The sequence below is a fragment of the Peromyscus maniculatus genome, chromosome 4 (assembly GCF_049852395.1).
Source record: "Peromyscus maniculatus bairdii isolate BWxNUB_F1_BW_parent chromosome 4, HU_Pman_BW_mat_3.1, whole genome shotgun sequence".
NCBI lineage: Eukaryota > Metazoa > Chordata > Mammalia > Rodentia > Cricetidae > Peromyscus > Peromyscus maniculatus.
The window spans coordinates 124,256,173-124,274,863 of record NC_134855.1 but is presented as its reverse complement, the minus strand read 5'-3'; the positions used below and the strand labels follow the sequence as shown (position 1 = coordinate 124,274,863).

At 45.9% G+C, this 18,691-nt stretch overlaps 1 protein-coding gene across 5 annotated transcripts in view; it reads right to left on the bottom strand.

Moving 5' to 3' along the window:
- Positions 1–18,691, bottom strand: part of Cfap61 (cilia and flagella associated protein 61) — a 302,729-nt gene that overhangs the window by 103,188 nt on the left and 180,850 nt on the right. For all 5 annotated transcript variants that reach the window (XM_076570780.1, XM_076570781.1, XM_076570783.1 and 2 more), the window contains 3 exons: positions 14,595–14,693; positions 8,349–8,517; positions 878–1,052 (listed from right to left, as the gene is read on the bottom strand). In XM_076570780.1, coding sequence (XP_076426895.1) covers positions 878–1,052; positions 8,349–8,517; positions 14,595–14,693 — 443 coding nt within the window. The remainder of the gene's footprint in view (positions 1–877; positions 1,053–8,348; positions 8,518–14,594; positions 14,694–18,691) is intronic.

Sequence of the window (18,691 nt, the reverse complement as noted above, 5' to 3'; positions counted from 1 at the left end):
TTAACTATATTAACTTGAATGGAGTAATATTTAACAAATTAAGATGTTTAACTTGGCAGTTTGATGCCCACTTTCTGGGCACTTAGGGATCTTTAAGTCCTTGGCCTGAACTGCAGGTGAGGATGAGAACCTTTGCTCTCCCCATAGGTGGCCATGGACTCCACCTGGCCTTAGGGAAGATGAAGGGCTGAATGTACGATCACTTCCATTTCCTGGCTTCCAGGTTTCAACCAAGAACACACGGGCAGCCAGGCTCTGTTCTAGCTGTTTCGAGAGTCAAACAATTTCAATGAAATCCAAACAATGGTGAAGAAGATGCTTGGGAAATGCTTTTGAGTGGCACAGGCATTTGTACAAATGTTTTACTTTCACAGTTGGGTTCAAAAAGTGGTCTGCAGCTCGAATGTGTCTATTTGTGGGGAGGACCGTGCAGGCAACAGCAAGAAAGGGAACAATGACTCCAGCAGAGAAGAAAAGGGCCCTTCCAACGCTCGCCTTTCTTCCTCCTCCTGGGTCTTTTCAGCTTCACAAAGGGAGACATATTTTCCATATAATTGCTAAACATGTTTGCTTATTAAATTATTCTTTAATTAGTTAATGATTTTAGCCATGCTTTGCTCTTCGGATATTCATTTTGTGTAATAAAATAATTATAGATAATTAAACTATCTCGAGCCTTTTTCTTTCCCTCAGAAAACATTCTGGGTATCCAAAAATGACAACAAGTTGTAAATTAATCTGGAAAACAAAGCATGACAGATGAATGATTTGGTTGGAATTAATTAGACACTAATTATATACTGGAACTAGATGAAGAATGAGACTCATTATAAAAATAAAATGCTATTCTGAAAGGCTGCAGTTACAGTAACTTTACCTTCTGTGAGGATGGCGTTGTTCCTCATCCAAATGAGCGCCTTAACGCAGTCTTCCTCGTTGTTGAGAATGAAAAGGTTGTGAGGGACTTTCCCAGTGTACCTCAGCTTGCTGTTGTCCATAACCTCTCTGTTTGTCAGGTGTTGATCCATACTAGCCCCCGTGGGGCACGGGACCTGAGGCGTAGGACAGAGAGACAGACGGTCAAAGCAGCAGCGACATGGTCGGAAGAAAACCAAGTCTATATCCACACTGTGGTGGCCTTTTCTGTCCCCAGATGTAGTTAATTCGGTTTTTAATAGAGAGGGAAAGAAACACACAAATAAACAGGCAGAATGACCACATTGAGGCAACTCTTAGAATGAACTGCTCAGGTTACCCAATGCTCTGTTACCAGTTATTTTCAAACTCAGTGGCAGAAAGCAGCCCCTTACTGTATTCTGAGTCATACTGTTCTTGTAGGTCAGTGATCCATCCAGACGGAACAAGTCAAGGGACAGCTTCTCTCTGTGCTACAGTGGCTGGGGCCTTGACTGGGAAGACTCAATGACTAACGGCAACTTAAGGCTTTGAGCGTAGACTCATCTGGACGTAAGGGTCAGTCCTTTCTCTTTCCTCCAAGAAACATGCAGGGTATCCTAAGCTAGCAAGGTGTCATCAACTTTCTGAAGGCTGCTGCTCCCTGTGGTCTGGAATACCCACTTATGACTTGGGCATCTCATACTGTGGCAGCTGCATTTCCGGGGAAAAGGTCTTGAGAAAGGAGCTTCACATTCTTCTCTAGCTTAGTCCTGGGCCTCCAGAAGTGCCCCCACACAAGATTCTGTTATTCATGGGGTAGCTATAGGGGCCTGGCCAGGATCAGGCTATAAAATGCCTTAAGAGGACTGGGGCGCTCTGGACCTAGCAGATATGGCTATATATAGTTAAATCTAGCTTCTGCAGGAGCTGTTACTTCAAGTGCTGAAGTTCAAGTCTACAGAGGGGCTATGGAGAATATGGAAGATTAGTGTTTACTTTATCAGGAAAGAAATTCTCTTCTCTCTCTCTCTCTCTCTCTCTCTCTCTCTCTCTCTCTCTCTCTCACACACACACACACACACACACACACACACACACACACACACACACAGAGCTTCCCCTTATATGATTTCTGCTCTCTTGATGTTGACTCAGCATAAATAGGAACAGAAATTGTCCTCTGTAGTAAGAAAAATAACAATTAAATCACAATAAAGATTGATGGCCAACACTGGTCGTTCATGTTGAGGATACTCTGGCAACCAGAAGTCTTGTGCCTTAGCCAAGGAGTTTTAGCCATTACTCAGCCCTACCCAGCCACTGCCAGGAACAGCACAGGCTCATGATGGCCAGATCTGATCTCTCAAGAAATGTCAAAGCCTTGGGTTTGCATGTAGACTCTTCACTTTTTATTTTTGATTCAAATTAAAACCAAACACTGTTGTTAATGCCAAATAAAATGGCATGGTTGCTTGAGATTGCTCAGTAGACCGCTATTCTGGCCCTTCACTCTGGCTGCCGTGGAAGATCTTTGTGGCCCACGTGGCAGATTCACAGTGGAAGACCTCAACAGTGAGTCGTGAAGCATTCTACAATGACAATGGCACAGAAGCTTGCCTGCAATGCAAGACCTCGGACGAGTCATGCCCTTCACCCCCCCAGTCCTTGACATAGTCCCCTTTATGAAACGGGGAAAGCGCATGGCAGTGACCGTGAGCGTTCCATCAGCTACCCTGGTTGTCTCATAGGGAACACTCATAGGTAACAGGATTGTTACCACCCTGATGAGGATGCCAGGGGCAGTCACACTCATCTCCCAAGCATGAGCATTCCTTCTGGAAGCAGACTTTCAGATTATGAGAAAGCACAATGTTTGTTCTTTCTGGGTAGATGTCTTAAATCTGGGCCATGAGGTAGGAACCTAAGTTCTTTTCTCCACAGAAACCCTAAGAGGGTCTGAGAACTGGCTGGTCATCTTGTCAATTCCCACAGCTATGCATCTCAGTGACTTCCAGTTCAACCCCACGGCTAAGCATCTCAGTGACTTCCAGTCTCTGCAGGAGCTGTTTGTTCTCTCTTCCTCAGCCTAATTCTAGGAAGTGAATAAAATCACCAGGACTTTCTGTTTTTGTGATGTACCCTTTCATATAATCATGTTCAGGAGGGAAGGAGTTTGGGGCTGCCGTCTATACTGGCATCACGAATTTCACCCCGTTACTGTTAATACTTTTCTTTCTCCAAGTTCCCTTTGGTGAATATTTCTAGTGCTGCTTTTTTTTTTTTTTTTTTTTTTTTTTTTTTTTTTTGGTTTTTCGAGACAGGGTTTCTCTTGTGTAGCTTTGCACCTTTCCTGGAACTCACTTGGTAGCCCAGGCTGGCCTCGAACTCACAGAGATCCGCCTGCCTCTGCCTCCCGAGTGCTGGGATTAAAGGCGTGCGCCACCACCGCCCGGCCTAGTGCTGCTTTTTATGAATTTGCTTCACTAATCTGTCACTGTGTATTTTTCATCCAAATATTTTAATGTCTTATATTTATCTTTTATATTTGTAGATGGGGGGGAGTATGTGCATGTGAGTGCTGGTGCCCATAGAAGCCAGAAATGTTGATCCCTTGGAGCTGGAGCTATAGGTAGTTATGAGCTACTCAACACGGGTCCTGGCAATCCAACTTAGGTACCCTGGAAAGAGCAGTACATGCTTTTAACCACTTATCCAACTCTCAAGCTCTTAAAATTTCTTTACTTTTTTTTTCCAGAGGGGAGGGCACGCCTACCATGGTGCACTTGTGGAGATCAGACAACGTACAGGAGTCAGATTTCTCCTTCCATTATGTGGGTTCCAGGGGCCAATCAGGCTGTCAGTCTTGGCAGCAAGTGCCTGGATCCACTGAGCCATCTCACTGGCCCCCTTGCTGGGTACTTTTAACTATCTTTTCAAAACTGATATATTTTCATTTTTATTTATGTGTAAGTGTGTATGTCTGTGTTAGTGTATGCCACATGTGTGCTGATACCCTTGGAGGCCAGAGGACAGCACTGGATCTCCTGGAGCTGGAGTTACAAGTGGTTGTGAGCCACCTGATATAATAAGTGCTGGGAACTGAACTCAGGTCCTCTGCAAGAGCAGCAAGTGCTCTTAACCATTAAGCTCTCTGTCCAGCCCCTTAACTGTCTTTTCATTTAAAAAAAAAAGGGGGGGGGGAGGGATCATTTTGATTGAATGCTTTCCTCCTATTTCAAGTTTAGTGTAAACCTGGTCTTGGTCTTCGGTCAGGGTAGTGTGAAACCATGACATCCTCGGCCATCACTTGCACCGCCCCCATGTTGTTCTGGTTCACACTTCCACTGCTGCATCCTTAGTCTTTCCTCTCTCACCTTTCATCTCTCCCGGGTTTGCTGGGTGAATTCCTTTGTACTGCTCCTTAGCAGGCTCTGGCTCAGTTCCTCTCAACTGAGAGGAGACTTCACCACCGAAATGCTCTCACTGGGCTTCGGGCTTGTGGCCAACATCCGCTCCTCCTTAACCACACCCCTTTTCCATTCATTTCCTCATCTCGATTACATCACTTTAAATGGAGGATGATCAGCTTTCTGTGTAGTAGGTATGCTCAAAATTTAAATTATTTACATGACTGAAATCCTCCATGGAGCGGCCACCTGTGTCCCTAACGACTGTAAAACTCTGCATCCCCTGTCAGTTATGGAGTACAAGATAAAGCAAAACAACAACAACCAAAGAACCCACAAGAGGTACTTTCCCAAGGTCTTGCATAGAAGAATGGCTCCTGAGACTTAGGTGGACGTGTAGTTCTCACATCACCACACTCCCGCAGAATTCGGTGTCTTTAGCTCTGCTTTCTTCCGGCGTTTACTGACAGACAGGAGATGGTTTATGCCTCTATTCTTTTTATCCTTTTAGGGGGAGCATCTGACAATCTGCTATTTTTCTTCTGAGATTTGTTCATCCCCCCCCCCCATCATTCCCACAAAACAATGAGAAATGCCTCACTCGCTGACATTTGCCAGAATGTAACTAAATGAAAAAAAAAAAAAAAGGCTGATTTTGCTTGGAATCAATCACGTGGGCAATTCTTTTCTGGGGTGAGGAGAGTTTTCTGCTAGCAGTCGTAAGTTCTCGTCACGAGCCTGTCCAGAGATGAGACACAGACTCCAGTTCTCCGATGAGTGTGTCTCCTTTCCCTTCCACCATCCCCGGGGCTCACTTCTGACACAGAGGGGCCCTCTCAGGTCTGTTCCAGGGGGGACCCGGTGTGCATGTGCATTTCTCCCTCCCAATCTGTTTGGACCCAACTCTTTTTTTTTTCCTTATGGCACCTCCCTCCCCCCCCCCCCCAGTTTACCCAGGAGATCTCATCTATTTCCTCTTCCCAGGGAAGTCCTTGTGTCCCTCTTTGAGCCTTCCTCATTACATAGCCTCTCTGGGGCTGTGGATTGTGGCCTGGTTCTCTTTTACTTTACAGCTAACATCCCCTTATGAGTGGGTACACACCGTGTGTGTCTTTCTGGGTCTGGGTTACCTCACTCAGGATGGTATTTTCTAGTTCCATCCATTTGTCGGCAAATTCCATGTCATTCCCTCGGCCCCACATCCTTGCTCACCCAGTCTGGATGGCGTATTCCTTCTGCAGACACCGAGTTTCAGAGCGGCACCCAGCCTATCCTGCAGCTTTGTTTCTCACTGGTCTCTCCACCTACTGGCGTCTGGTGGTCACCACCCCTTCAGCAGCCTATGTATGCCTCAGTTTCCTTTTGGTTTTCGCTTGCTTGCTTGTTTGTTTGCTTGTTTTCCTGGCCAGGGCCAAACTCATTTGACTTTGACAAGTTTTGTCCTTCCTCTTTCAATGAGGTTGCCCAAATCTGGGCATGAGGAGGCATCCTCCAACTTCTCCATACAGCCCATGAGGCACAGGGCTCTGTGACTTCACTAGGAAGCAAGTTGGGAGTGGTGTTCAAAGCTGGCATGTGCTCACCAATAAAAATGGGCTAACGAGATGGCTCAGCAGCTAAGAGCACTTGTTCCTGTTCTAGAGGACCCGAGTTTGGTTCTCAGCACCGACATCATTCCTGAACTCATACTGGGTGGCTCACAGACACCTGTTACTCCAGCCCCTGGTAATCTAATGCCCTCTTCTGGTTTCTGCAGACACCTACACAGAGGCATGCACACACACACACACACACACACAGAGAGAGAGAGAGAGAGAGAGAGAGAGAGAGAGAGAGAGAGAGAGAGAGAGAGAGAGAGAGAGAGACAACATAAAAATAATTTTAAATTGATGGAAGAGGTAGATAAGGGAGGTAGAGGGTGTTAAAAAAACAAGCTAGCTAAGTCTTCTTCCAGAACGGAGAGGTCACAGCAATGTATGACATTGATGGAACAAGGTCAAAGGCTCCATAGATGTGTTGTTACTTGGAACTCCCAGAGTCACAGCTGAAGGGGAGGAGGAATGTTTCAAACTGGGGAGCTCAGAAGAGGGCCTTGCTAGTAAGTGTAGGCTGGGCGAGAACCCTCCTCACCCTCTGTTCTGCCATACAGCTCAGGGGCTTGCTTTGTGGTCAGAGTCTCTGAATAAAAAACTTAAATGGTGTACAGTTAAGATATTGAAAATACTGCAGAATGCTTTAGATGGAGGCGTGCTGACTCGAGGCTAAGGGCTGTAATTACATTTTATGAAATGTTGTCTTCTTGCTTTGAGTTTAAGCTCTACTGTCATCATTTTAATTTGGCTTACAAATCTGGGACAAAACCACGAGAGAGCTGGAGTGAAGGGTGTAGGAAAAGACCTAAGAACTAGAAGGTCCCCGATGAATTCGGCTGCCCTTTCTCTATCACTCTATGTACCTTTGATTTTTATGTCCTTCTGGAAAAATTAAATTGGAACTCCCCTTTATCACTTCTTCATTTCATTTTTCCTGTTGTAAAAAGGGCAAGAGCTTAATGTGCTGCGGACTAAAGCTGCAGAGGCAGCTGGGCACACATGGGCAGATGCCCGAGGCTCTGGACAGCTGGCTGAGTCCTCTGCTCCGGTTCCAAAGTGTGGGATCGCAGGCAGTGGCTGCAGCCAGTGGGCAGGTGAGGGGGCAGGCTAACAGGGCACACTGTATTTCCTTCTCGTTTAGTGAAAAGTAGAAGGAATTCTTAAATAGCAAAAGGAGGCGTCTTCCCACTTACTTTTTTTCTTTAGCTAGAATAAGGTTTATTTTTCAAAACTTAAAAGCTTTTTTTTTTTTTTTTTTTAGGAGATCGATGCAAGCCACTCAAATTGCAGTCCATTCACAGCGGCCTCCCCAGGGAGATTGCTAGACATTCATATCTCAGGCTACACTACTCCGAAGCTCCCTGCTCAGAGCTTGCATCTTAAACGGATGCTCAGGGGTAGTGTGTGACCAAGGAGTTCAGGAAGTGTTGCTGTAAGGTGCAGATAAGGGACTCAATGCCAAGAAAGCTGAAGTGGTTCTCCACCTTGGCTTTGAGCCATCTGGGGAGCAGAGTAAAAACACTGATGACCAGCCGCACCTAGCAGCGTAATTGAAGCAATTCCTGGGGACACAGGTGTGAATATGTTTTGAAAGCACCCCGGGAGGTCTCAAAGCACAGCCAAAGCTGAAGACATCCATTCAGTGATGCCCAGGCTACTCAGTACATGCAAAACATGGGTAGACTGAGGACCTGTGGGGCCCTCTGTGCTGCCTCCTCCCTGCCTTTGAAGTGCGAAGGAACCACACACACTCCCTGGCCAAATCCACAGCACTGGGGAGAGGGTTTGGGACCCCATCCTTAAGTTCTAAAGTAAACCTGTTTACTGGAAAGATGCCTTAGTTCTGTGCACTACACAAAAGAACACCACCGCAAGGCAGTGTGGGAGTCCCAAGGTGTCTGCGGTCCTCAGACAGGGAGCAGCTTCAGTTCTAGTCCACCGTGGCTGGAGCACTCACGCAGAAAGCGTGGTCACTGGGAAACTAGTCAATCTGATTTCCTAGTTTTATAACTGAGAGACAAAATAAAATAAGGGTTGACAGAAGGTGCACATGTTTGAAATACTTTTGCGTGAGCGCATCGCCCCAGCCAAATGCTAGCCTCTTGAGGCATAAATTAATTTAGCACAAATGCATGCCTGGTTGGGTCTGGAGTCTGCTGTGATGATCCATAAGTGTTAGACATTGGGACAACAGCTTCAGGAATGACATTTCTCCAACTAGCTGTGATTTTTTTTTTCCCCCTCAACAGAATGTTTTTCTTGGAATGGCTTTCCTGGGAGGGTTTGCAGACACCGTTCTGGTCATGTGTGCAGGCCTTGAAGAGCACTTTTATGAATATAGAGTGGCAGCTGTGCGGGGAGACAGGACGCTCTTTGCTCAGAGCGCGTGCGCCCCAGTGAGCATATTGCCATCTTCGCATGTGCCAGCAGTGCCCCTGGTGCACAGCCTTACCTGGTACTGCTGCCCGGTACAGAGAATGAGGTGGTCGTAGAACACAGTCTCGTTCTTGGAAACCACAACGCGCTTGGCTGCTCGGTCTATGCCCGTCATTCTACCAACCACAACGTTGACCCAGGAGCACAGTGACATCAGTGCATAATCTTTGTCATTAAAACAGTGGCTGCGAAGAGAGAAGCTCCATCAGTGACATTTGAGCAGCTGACAGCGGGCATTAATTAGACATCTGGCGAGCTGGTTCAAGTCCCCTAGTGAGCTGGGTCTGCGCTCTCGCTGTGAGTTTACCGGGACCAAGACTTAGAGATTTTTTTTTTTCCTTATGAAACACTTAGTCACAAATTGACATCCTCCTATTAAAGCTAAATTGTTCCACCTGGCTTCGGCTGGTCCGCAAGGGAAGGGTTGTGTGATTGTGTATGTGAGATCACTTAGGTTCCCTTCTGTCCCTGTTTCATGGTGATTGGCAATTGACTTGAACTGTTAAATTGTCCTACTGGCCAGAGGCTTCAAGGAATGTAGAAGAAGGAATATGGCACTATGGGGGACCCTAAAGGCAGGTGTCGGATGCCAAAACATGTGGAAGATCCTTCCTTTTTGCTGTGAATTTGATGTAAAGGACTCATTCCTTGTGCCCCGGTGACAAAACCTATTTACAGAAAATGTCAGGAAGTTCGCAGCAGGCACAATGCCTGGAGATTTGGAGCCCAGTAAATAGGGCAGAGGTGATTTATGGGGCGCCAGTACTTTTACATATATCAGCCTAGGGTGGGTGAGAGTGCTGAAGTTATGGGGTACTGGGGTCAAATGGGCTTCCTTCCTTCCCCTCCCTCCCTCCCTCCCTCCCTCCCTCCCTCCCTCCCTCCCTCCCTCCCTCTCTCCCTTCCTTTCTTCTCCTTTTCTGGTTCTGTTTCAACTGAACACTGGTGTAAAGTACCTGAAGTAGGATGCTTGTGATTTGGGTTTATTTAGAGAGAGTTTTTCCCCCTTGGGAGGAGTTCCATAGAATTTTCTCAAAGGTGTCACCTTATATAGGTGACATTTGAATGACCCCTGATCTGCAGACAGGCTCTGCAGTGACAGAACAGCAGGAACTTCATTTACATTTAGGCTGCGTTATCTTTTCTGGCCCCCAGGGACCCTGTATTCCCGTCTCCTCACTTCTCGGGATAGGATAATGAGCCCATCCTATGTGCCCCCACCTCTGTGAAAAGACGGACGGACACGAGAGTGTGGGAGACGCTGTTTCGTCAAGTGCGATGGATGCATATGTGAGGCCTCTTATTCTAAATAATATTAATGATACATAATCCTGTTTACTCTCTTTGGAGGCAAACAGGATTCTGAAGTAGTAATGGGAGGACATTTTTTCTTTTTGATCCACACATGAGTCTTGTCTCACTACACAAAGAGAATTCTCGTAATGGATGCACATTAGACCCCGTTAACGGGGCCTGTGAAAAGAGACGGGAGTGCTAGGCTTTGTGTTTCTCCATGAAACAACACTTAAAAACAAGAAAATTTCTTCTTAATAAAAAAGGAAAATAAGGGGCTGGCCTGTCACAGGAAAATAATGGATAGTGAGATGAAACTCACTCTCTCTCTCTCTCTCTCTCTCTCTCTCTCTCTCTCTCTCTCTCTCTCTCTCAACCATTTATAGTTTTACAGGAATATATGGAACTTCTCTGCTTCCACAGAGTCACAGGAAACACACAAAAGGCTTGTTTGTATTTGCTATGCGGTCCCTACTGTAAGCCATCCGAGATGAGAAAAAATTAAATATAGTTAGTGCCCAGGGATTAGTCTTAGGAGGATTTGCCCAAAGATAAAAGCTCTCTGGGGAGATTTGTGGGCGGCTAAGACAACGCCGTTTCTAATGACAGTGGACCAGTACTGTTGGCAATGTCAGAATGCGTATTTCAGAGTTGGAATCTGAACCTCTGTCCAGTGGGAGCTGGCGCTTGGGCACACTCTGTTTTAAAGGTTTGCTGAGACCCACGGGAGCGGCGGAGACTGGGGCCGATGCCGCACAGTCTGTTAGCTTTCTCCATTTAAAATGCCATTGTGTAAGCTCACGCTCCCCATTTTGGATACTACTGCCCCTCTGGACTGTCTGTAATGTCTCCATCAGATGAGTGAAACTATCTATTGCAAGAGTCTCCATTTTTTTTTTTTTTTTTTTTTTTTTTTTTTGCTAGGCAGCATTACAAGCCTAAAGACTTCAACATGGCAGAGAAGGTTCCACAGCGTCACGCCATCGCCTGGGCCCTCTGGAGAAAGGCAAGGAAGCACAGAAATCACAGATGAGAGAGTTCATCTTTCACAAGCAAGCTCGGGACCGACTCAAACATCACGTGAGGGGGAACTGCAGGTGTAGTTTGGTGGTAGAGCGATTGCCTGGCATGCACAAAAAGAAAGAGAAAAATGGAAAGTTGTCTTATAGGAAAAATCGGGATAAACAGCTGGGCGTGGTAGCACAGGCTTTCATCCCAGCACTCGGAAGGTGGAGGCAGGAGAATGAGCATTTGAGGTCAGCCTGGGATCCACAGTGAGACCCTGTCTCAATAAACAAACAAAACCATGATGGGGGAAATTTCTCGAAGACGGCATAGACATATAAGGTATACAGCGTGCAAGGTGTGGCCTTCTTGTCAACATTGTACAGGCCCAAAACCTGGTAGTAAGGAACAGCCCAAGTCCTTAGGTGCACAATCGGAAGCCACTCCATAGAAACAAACGTCAGGTCTGAGCAGGCTCTTGTCTCAAAGAGTCAGAATTCTTCAGAGGTGGGAAGAAACTTTGAGGTTTGCTGGGGACTAGCTGTGACACACTGGGAAGAAGGGCCACTGCAATTAACTTTCAATTATTCAGGGTTGATTGCCCAATTAGTGGCTTTCTCCTGCTTCCTGTTTCTCTTCCCTCCCACACCTTCTTCCAGCTGCCTCCTAGGTACATCGTTAGCACCTCAACCAGAGGCTGGGGGGCGGGGGGGGGGGGTGAGAAGGCAAAAATGGCTATTTATAAAAAATATCCACAACAATAATGAAGTAAAGCACTAAAGACAAGTTCACAGTTCGTGTTGAGAAGAAGGAATTGGGATTATTAGATTTATGTATGTTATTTGCACTTATTATTATTGAACTCCAGGATCCCAGACAAGTTCCTTTCTGAGCACCATCTGAAAAACAGCATCCTGTTCCGGGTTCAGCCTCTGGCTCCTGAGCATCATGATGTGAGGGTTCCCACCCAGATGGGTCTGGCTGTTGGGTCCTTCATGGAGAGGATATTTGCTGCTTCTTCTGAGGTGATTTTCATGTATTCTACATTATAAAATCCCTGCTGTAGTGGAGTGCAGGATTTGGGATGGAGACAATAGATGCCATCTTACAATGAAAATTATGTAGTATTTAGGAGGATTTCATGAGCCAGAAAAAAAATAGAACAAAGTTTAGTTGAATGCGTTGGTTGGCTGCAATGAGTGGGATAGTCAGGGTAGACCGTGGGAAAGGGACATTTAAGAAAAAGAAAAGTAAAGGTTTGTCTGATGTGTTTGGGGCACACTAAGATTGCTAATTTGGAGAGAATGGAGAGAACTGAGCAGAAATAGTACAAGATATTGTGGTAGTTTGAATGTAGTTGCCCCCCATAAGCTCACAGGGAGTGGCACTATTAGGGGGTGTGGCACTATTAGGGGGTGTGGAACTATTAGGGGGTGTGGCACTATTAGGGGGTGTGGCTTTGCTGCAATAGGTATGGCCTTGTTGGAGGAAGTGTCTCGCTGGGGGGTGGAGGGGCAGACTTTGAGGTCTCACATATGCTCAGGCCATGCCCAGTGTCCTGGACCACTTCCTGCTGCCTTCTGGTCAAGCTGTAGAACTCTCATCTTCTCCAGCACCGTGTCTGCCTGCACGCCACCATGTGCCACCATGATGATAATGGACTGAACTGAACTGTAAACCACCCAATTAAATGCTTTCCTTTATAAGAGTTGCTGTGGTTACAGTGTTTCTTCACGGCAACAGAAACCTTAACTAAGATGGATGCAGTCAGTGAAAAAGGACAGACCTTTCCTGCACTCTAGAACATTCTGTGATGACAAAAGCGTTCTGAAGCTCGCTATGGTGGTATGGTGGTAGCATGCTAGCTGTTTGAGCCAAGGGGGCAAATGTAAGTGGGGAGCTGAAATTTCCAACTCACTGAATTTTAATTATTTTAAATGGAAACAACTCCGGGTGGTTTGTAACTACTCTACAAGTGGAGTTCCAGGAGGCAAGGAGCTGATATCATCTGCGTCACATTTTTGTGTGCGTTGTTCTGGGGACTGTGTTAGGAGGCAGAGAGACAAGGGTAGAGGTAAGGATACCCGATTACTCCGTGTAGCCTCTCCTGCTGCCCATGTGTGTCACACCTGAAGAAAATCAGATACATAGTTCTCACCATGTCACACTCAACCTTCAGAACTTCCCACCAAGCTGACTGACTGACATCCACATTTCTTGGGAATCATGTCATTTACAAAAGGGGAGAGCAAGACCCGAGGATTGTCTCAGCAGGTGAGGGTGCTGGTGCCCTGGCACAGGACCCAGGTTCAGTTCCTGGCACCCATATGGTGGCTCACAACCTGTGGTAACTCCACTTCCAGGGGATCCAGGGCCCTCTTTCAATCTCAACAGGGACACACATGGTGCACAGACACACATATAGGTAAAACATCCTACACATAAAATAAAATAAATCTTTAAAAACTTATAAAAGAAAATGAGAAAGGGAAAGAGATGTCCAAGGGTCTATCCTCCCTTACTGGCCAGGACTTGATGTTATGCCTAGTTTAGTTACAAATTCAGCATACTTTACCAAGCATAAACTTTTCACAATCAAGAAAACCTAAGTCCTTATCTAGACTATATTGGTAGGAGTGGTTCCTGACCAGCACACACACCAGCTCAAAACCCACATACTCTTTATTGTGCTGAGTGACATTCTTTGTGTGTGTGTGTGTGTGTGTGTGTGTGTGTGTGTGTGTGTGTGTGTATCAAAGTGCATGATCTAATAAAGGTGGGTAGGACAGCGTACAGTGAAGCACTGCCCAGTAGACTCAAGTCTCCGGGCTGAAGACCACTGCAAACAACAGCAACAGAGCTCTACAGAGTAAGAAGGGTGTTCCCTGACAATGGGCCTGGTTCTGCTGGTGAGGAAGGGAGGGTCCCCCAGTGAAGGTCAAACAAGTGTTCCTTCAAAAGGAAAGTGAGTCCCTTCATCAAAGATCCTGCAGTGCCTCCGCCGCTCTGAAAAGGGGATGATTTCCCTTTCTCTTCGCTTTGAACATTGGGAGACTAGTTCTCCAGCAGAGAGCCTGTGCTTGGCTACCCGAAACTGAAGTTAGAGGAAGCTGTGTGATGAGGAAATGCTGTTTCTAAGAACAGGTGTCGGACAGTGATTCTGCTGGGACAAGAGGAGCAAAGCCTTCCTGGCCTGGCGAGGACAGTTCTAAGCCAGCTCCGGGTACCTATGGTTTGGGAGGGTGGGTGGGAGAGAGGCTCACACTCTAAGTTGATGCCTGTGGGGTAGACTGATGGCCACAGTTTCTCTGTCCTGTTTCTCAGACTCCAGTGTAGAGGCAGCTGGGCTCCAGGGACAGGGAAGCTTGAGGATAACATGCTAGCCCTGTCCTGCCGTGCTGGACCACTCACTCACTGTCCCGTCAGTCTTCTGTTAACTTGACCCAAGCTAGAGTCAGCTGAAAGGCGGGGACCTCAGTTGAAAAGATGCCTCCACAAGATCCAGCTCGTAGAGTATTTTCTCAATTAGTGATCGACGGAGGGCCCAGCCCATAATGGGTGGTGCCATTCCTGGGATGGTTGTCCTGGGTTAGAAGAAAGCAGGCTGAGCAAGCCATGAGGAGCAAGGCAGTAGGCAGCACCCCTCCATGGCCTCTGCATCAGCTCTTGCCTCCAGGTTCCTAACCTGTTTGAGTTCCTGTCTTGACTCCTTTCAACAGTGAACGTGATATGGAAGTGTAAGCCAAATAGTCCCTTTTCTCCCCAAATTGCTTTGATCATGGTTTTTTATCCCAGCAACAGAAACCCTAACTAAGACACTCTCTGACAGGTTTGAACTTGTGTTTCCCAATTAAAGCCTACTCTAGGAGAAAGGCCCTCCACTTTCCCCTTTGAAATCTATTATTTAATATAAAAGACTGCACATTGAATTAGGAAGGAAATTAGGAAAGAAAATGAATCATACTCGCTTGCTAGAAACTTCCTTTGTTCGCTGCCCAAAAGTTTTTTTCCTGGAAGTCCATGAGTTGAAATCAGGGTGAGATTATTAAACTTCAGGTGAGAGCTGAAAAGAAATAAAAAGTTAAATAGATTAAACAAAAATTTACTGTGATTCAGTTGAACTTTACTTCATGTATCATTCAACTCTTGGCTTTTTCTTTGGAGGTAGAAGCTCTTTTGACACACCTCTTCAAAGAGAACCTTCACAACAAAACAGGAAGGTGGAGTTGAAATGGCTAATTACAGAAAATTTTAGAGGCTATGCAAGTGTATGGCAGATACTTTGACTTTTTAAAAATTGCTTCTCCCAAAGTAAAATAACCCCCCCAAATTGGGAGGTGGGAGATAATTATGGATAAACTAATAGCAAGTTTGAGGGTCATCCTGCTTACAAGAAACTGGACTCCTAACACCTCCCACCCCATACACACTTTGAATGTATTTTCCCCTGGAGTCCTGGGGCAATGTGATGGTGTCAGGAATATTATCCTGTGCTTTATTTTCCTCAAGTGGAACTGAGGCACAATGGTTTTTCTAAGGCCATGTAAGACCACTGTCTTACACTGTCTAATGTTGTCTCACCTAGCCTATAGAGTGGCTTATGTCCCTGATTCACAATGCTGTGACATCTACACATAAGGTATACACTACCACCTAAATACTTTATATCATCTCAGAATTACTTACAACCTACAAAAAATGAATAGTAGCTGGTACACTCTGTTGTTTAGGAAATGAAGCCTGTGTGTGCTCAGTGCAGTGAAATTTTTCTCCCAAGGGTTTTCTGCTGACACTGCCTGAATATATGGATATAAAGCCCAAGGAAAATCCCATCTCTATGTGGGCCGTGTTGTCCTGGAGATAAAAATTGCTCAAGGGCTTTCTGGGATCATCTAATTCCCACAGTTCAACACCAGCCTTCTCACTTTCAGACATATATAGTTACCCATGTCAGGGTACCAGAGTGTCACCTCACAGAATATTCTAGAGGGTTGTCACTTGACAGGGCGGCATACAAGTATAATTCCAGAGCTTGGGAGGCAGAGACAAGAAGAACCATAAATTCCAGGCCAGTCTGGGCTACTAGTTATAGTCTTTCTCAATAAACTGAACTAAACCTAAGAGCCAAACTGCTCTATATTTGCATCACGCTTTTCAAGCCTGAAGCACTCACAGGCATTATCGCAGGGATTAATCTTCAAAACAATCTCCACCGGGGCTTTGGAGATAATCGTGGGCTATGTGTATTTCATGTGAAGGAAACTAAATGGTGGCAAAGGTAAGTACTTTGGTTCAGGTCATGGTGTTCCAAAGCAGCAGGGGTCAGCGAAGCAATTTCTGCTTTCCAGCTCCGGGCAGCATTCCCTTTGCCGGGCTGTACCCTCTCTGCAGGCAGGCTACAGGAGACTGCCCGGCACCCATAGAAGGTTCCATGAACTCACATGCTTAGGGCTCACTCTCTAGACGCCTTTCAGTATTTCAGATACTCCTGTTGCAATGTGCCCTCTGTATAGTCAGCAAAATATTATGGGTGAGATCTTATCACAGGAGCCTTACTAATGAGAAAGACGTTTGTCCCCTAAAAATCTCTTCTTGGTTTACACAGCCCCTTTCCAGCAATCAAATGCCAAAAAGAAGGCCTTCCCTGGGCCAGAGGGAAACACCTGCCTTCCTTTCTCAAAAGGAGGTTGGAGATTTTCCAACTGGAAATGCTACCAGTTTCCTGGCAGTCTGTTAAGTAGCTCTAAAGACAGGACTTTGGGTGATGGCATGGGGTTGGGGGTGGGGTGGGGGGAGCGATCGTGGGTGCTGTGCAGTAGGGTTCAGCTGACATTTGGAAGCAGCTAAATGCAATGAAAGGTTTTGCTCTGAAGTCTCTAAGGATAGCTATCGTTTAAGAATGAACATTCCTATTTAATATGGAGAAAACCAAGCATGTCTTATCCTGTAACAATAGGAATAAAAAAAAAAATCTGACTATCTTCAAATAGCATAAAGGCCACGCTTAACCCCGCCTACTTAGGATGTCAGTCTGCAAGAACACACCCAGGACAAGCCCTGGGTTCATAAATGTCCCATGGAAAGCACAAATGATATTCACGTGTTTATACCCACAACTCCGGTTCTGAATCCTCTGTGATCAAAATGTACTTTATATTGTACTAGTAAGAGCTACATACAGGTCCTTTTTACATCTCCATGCAGATAGAAGGCTTAATAATTATGCAGCTTTATCTTTTACTACAAAACCCATCCCTTTGGTATGAGTAATTTGAAATATCTAACTATATGGATGAAATGACTTTTACATTGCCAAATCACCACATTATGTTATCCTGAATTATCCTACAATTAAAATTTTTCTCAAAAGATAAAAGAATATTCCCAAAAGGCAGATTTCGTTGTTTTCTCCTCTTCTTCATTTGTTCCTCCTTCTTCCTCTTCTCCAACATCACCTACAATGACCTAGTAGTGGATGGGATTTCTCGAATTGTGTTTCTTTAGAAGAAACAGTGTTTCTTTCTTTTCTTCTGTGTTTTTTTAGAAGAAACAGTGTTTCTTTCTTTTCTTCTGTCACAGTGAAATTCCTCTCCCATTCTTCCCTGTGGTTGTCCTGGCCTTTTGGCTGGTCTTCAAGTCCTGCCCTGCCCTTGCCCATTCTCTGGTCCTCATTCTCCACTTAGCATGTCTCCTGCATCATATGAAAGCACACAGATGACATCGGCTTCCAACCTTTCCTTCTTGCATCTGCAAGAACATCTTCCACTCCAAAGGCAGGGGTCTGTCTGCCAATGAGCCCTGTCTCCTCGTCAAATGCCCACGCCAGCTGATCTCTTATGATGACCCAGTCTGTCAATCCAGTGCTGATGAATATAGCTCCTGGGAGTCGATGGGAATACGGCTCCATTTCTCTGCTTCTTCATGAGTGGATCTAGTCTCAAAGTCAGCGTAGATCCATAGTAGTTCTGGGGCTCCCTCCACCCACCACATTAATATTATGGGCAGAAGGAGGGAAATGTGGTGTTAAAAGGCAGAATTCCTCAAGCCAATTATATCAAGTACAGTTCATGTATGCCAAGAAAAAAAAATGATGTGCCAACTGGGCAGCACCCAGAAATTAGAGCAGTTCCTGAGAACAATGGTAGCAGACAGAATTTGAAGAAAAACCAGAAGAGACATATAGAAAACAACTTAGACGACTGCAGGTTAGACAAGCACCAGTCAGCTGGCTGGAGAGCCTCCGGAACCCCACCTTTACTATGACTAAACGCACACTGGGTTAGGTTGGCCCAGTGCAGGAGCCTGTCCCGAAGCAATGGCTCCCTACCAAAGTCATTGAACAGCAGGGAGGACGCTGTGTTAAGGAGCCTCTCAGGCAGTCCCGCGTGACATTTCTGCTTACATTAGCAGAACTCACTGCCACCGCCACATGTCTCAGCAAAGGAAGTTGGAAACCATGGGTTTTCATGAAATATAGTGATTATTTCTCCCCCCTCGGAACCACATTGCCCTGAGTTCTATCACTAAGCGTGGAGGACAGAATGAATCCTTGGGGGGCAAATAGCAGTCTTGACTTGGCCTCACATCAGCTCATGAAGGAAGCATGGGGAGAGGACAAAAGAAGAACCTTATGAACCAGGAATTCGGGCCAAAAATACATGACATACTCCACAGAGTCTCAGGAAACAAAAGGGAGGCTTGCACAGGATTGTGGGAGCTGAAAGGGATAGAGAGTCGGGCCAAGACTAGCAAGTCAGGGTGTGCCATCTCAATCTTAAGCCCAGGGGATCGAGGCAGAGGGGACATAGGGAGCGGCGGGACAAGAAGAGGGAGCTGGGCAGGTGACATGTAGGAGCTACGGCCACACCCCCACCTGCCTGAAAGTTGTCTCATGACTGTTTTATTAGCCAGCTCTCCCCCATTTGTACACTTATTCTCACCAAGCTTCTCAGGCTTCATGCCCACTTCCCCAGGTAATTTCATCCATCACCATCTTACCTATTTCCCACAATGCACTTGACTACGCTTTAATGTTTCTTCTGAGCTATAGATCTAATTTCT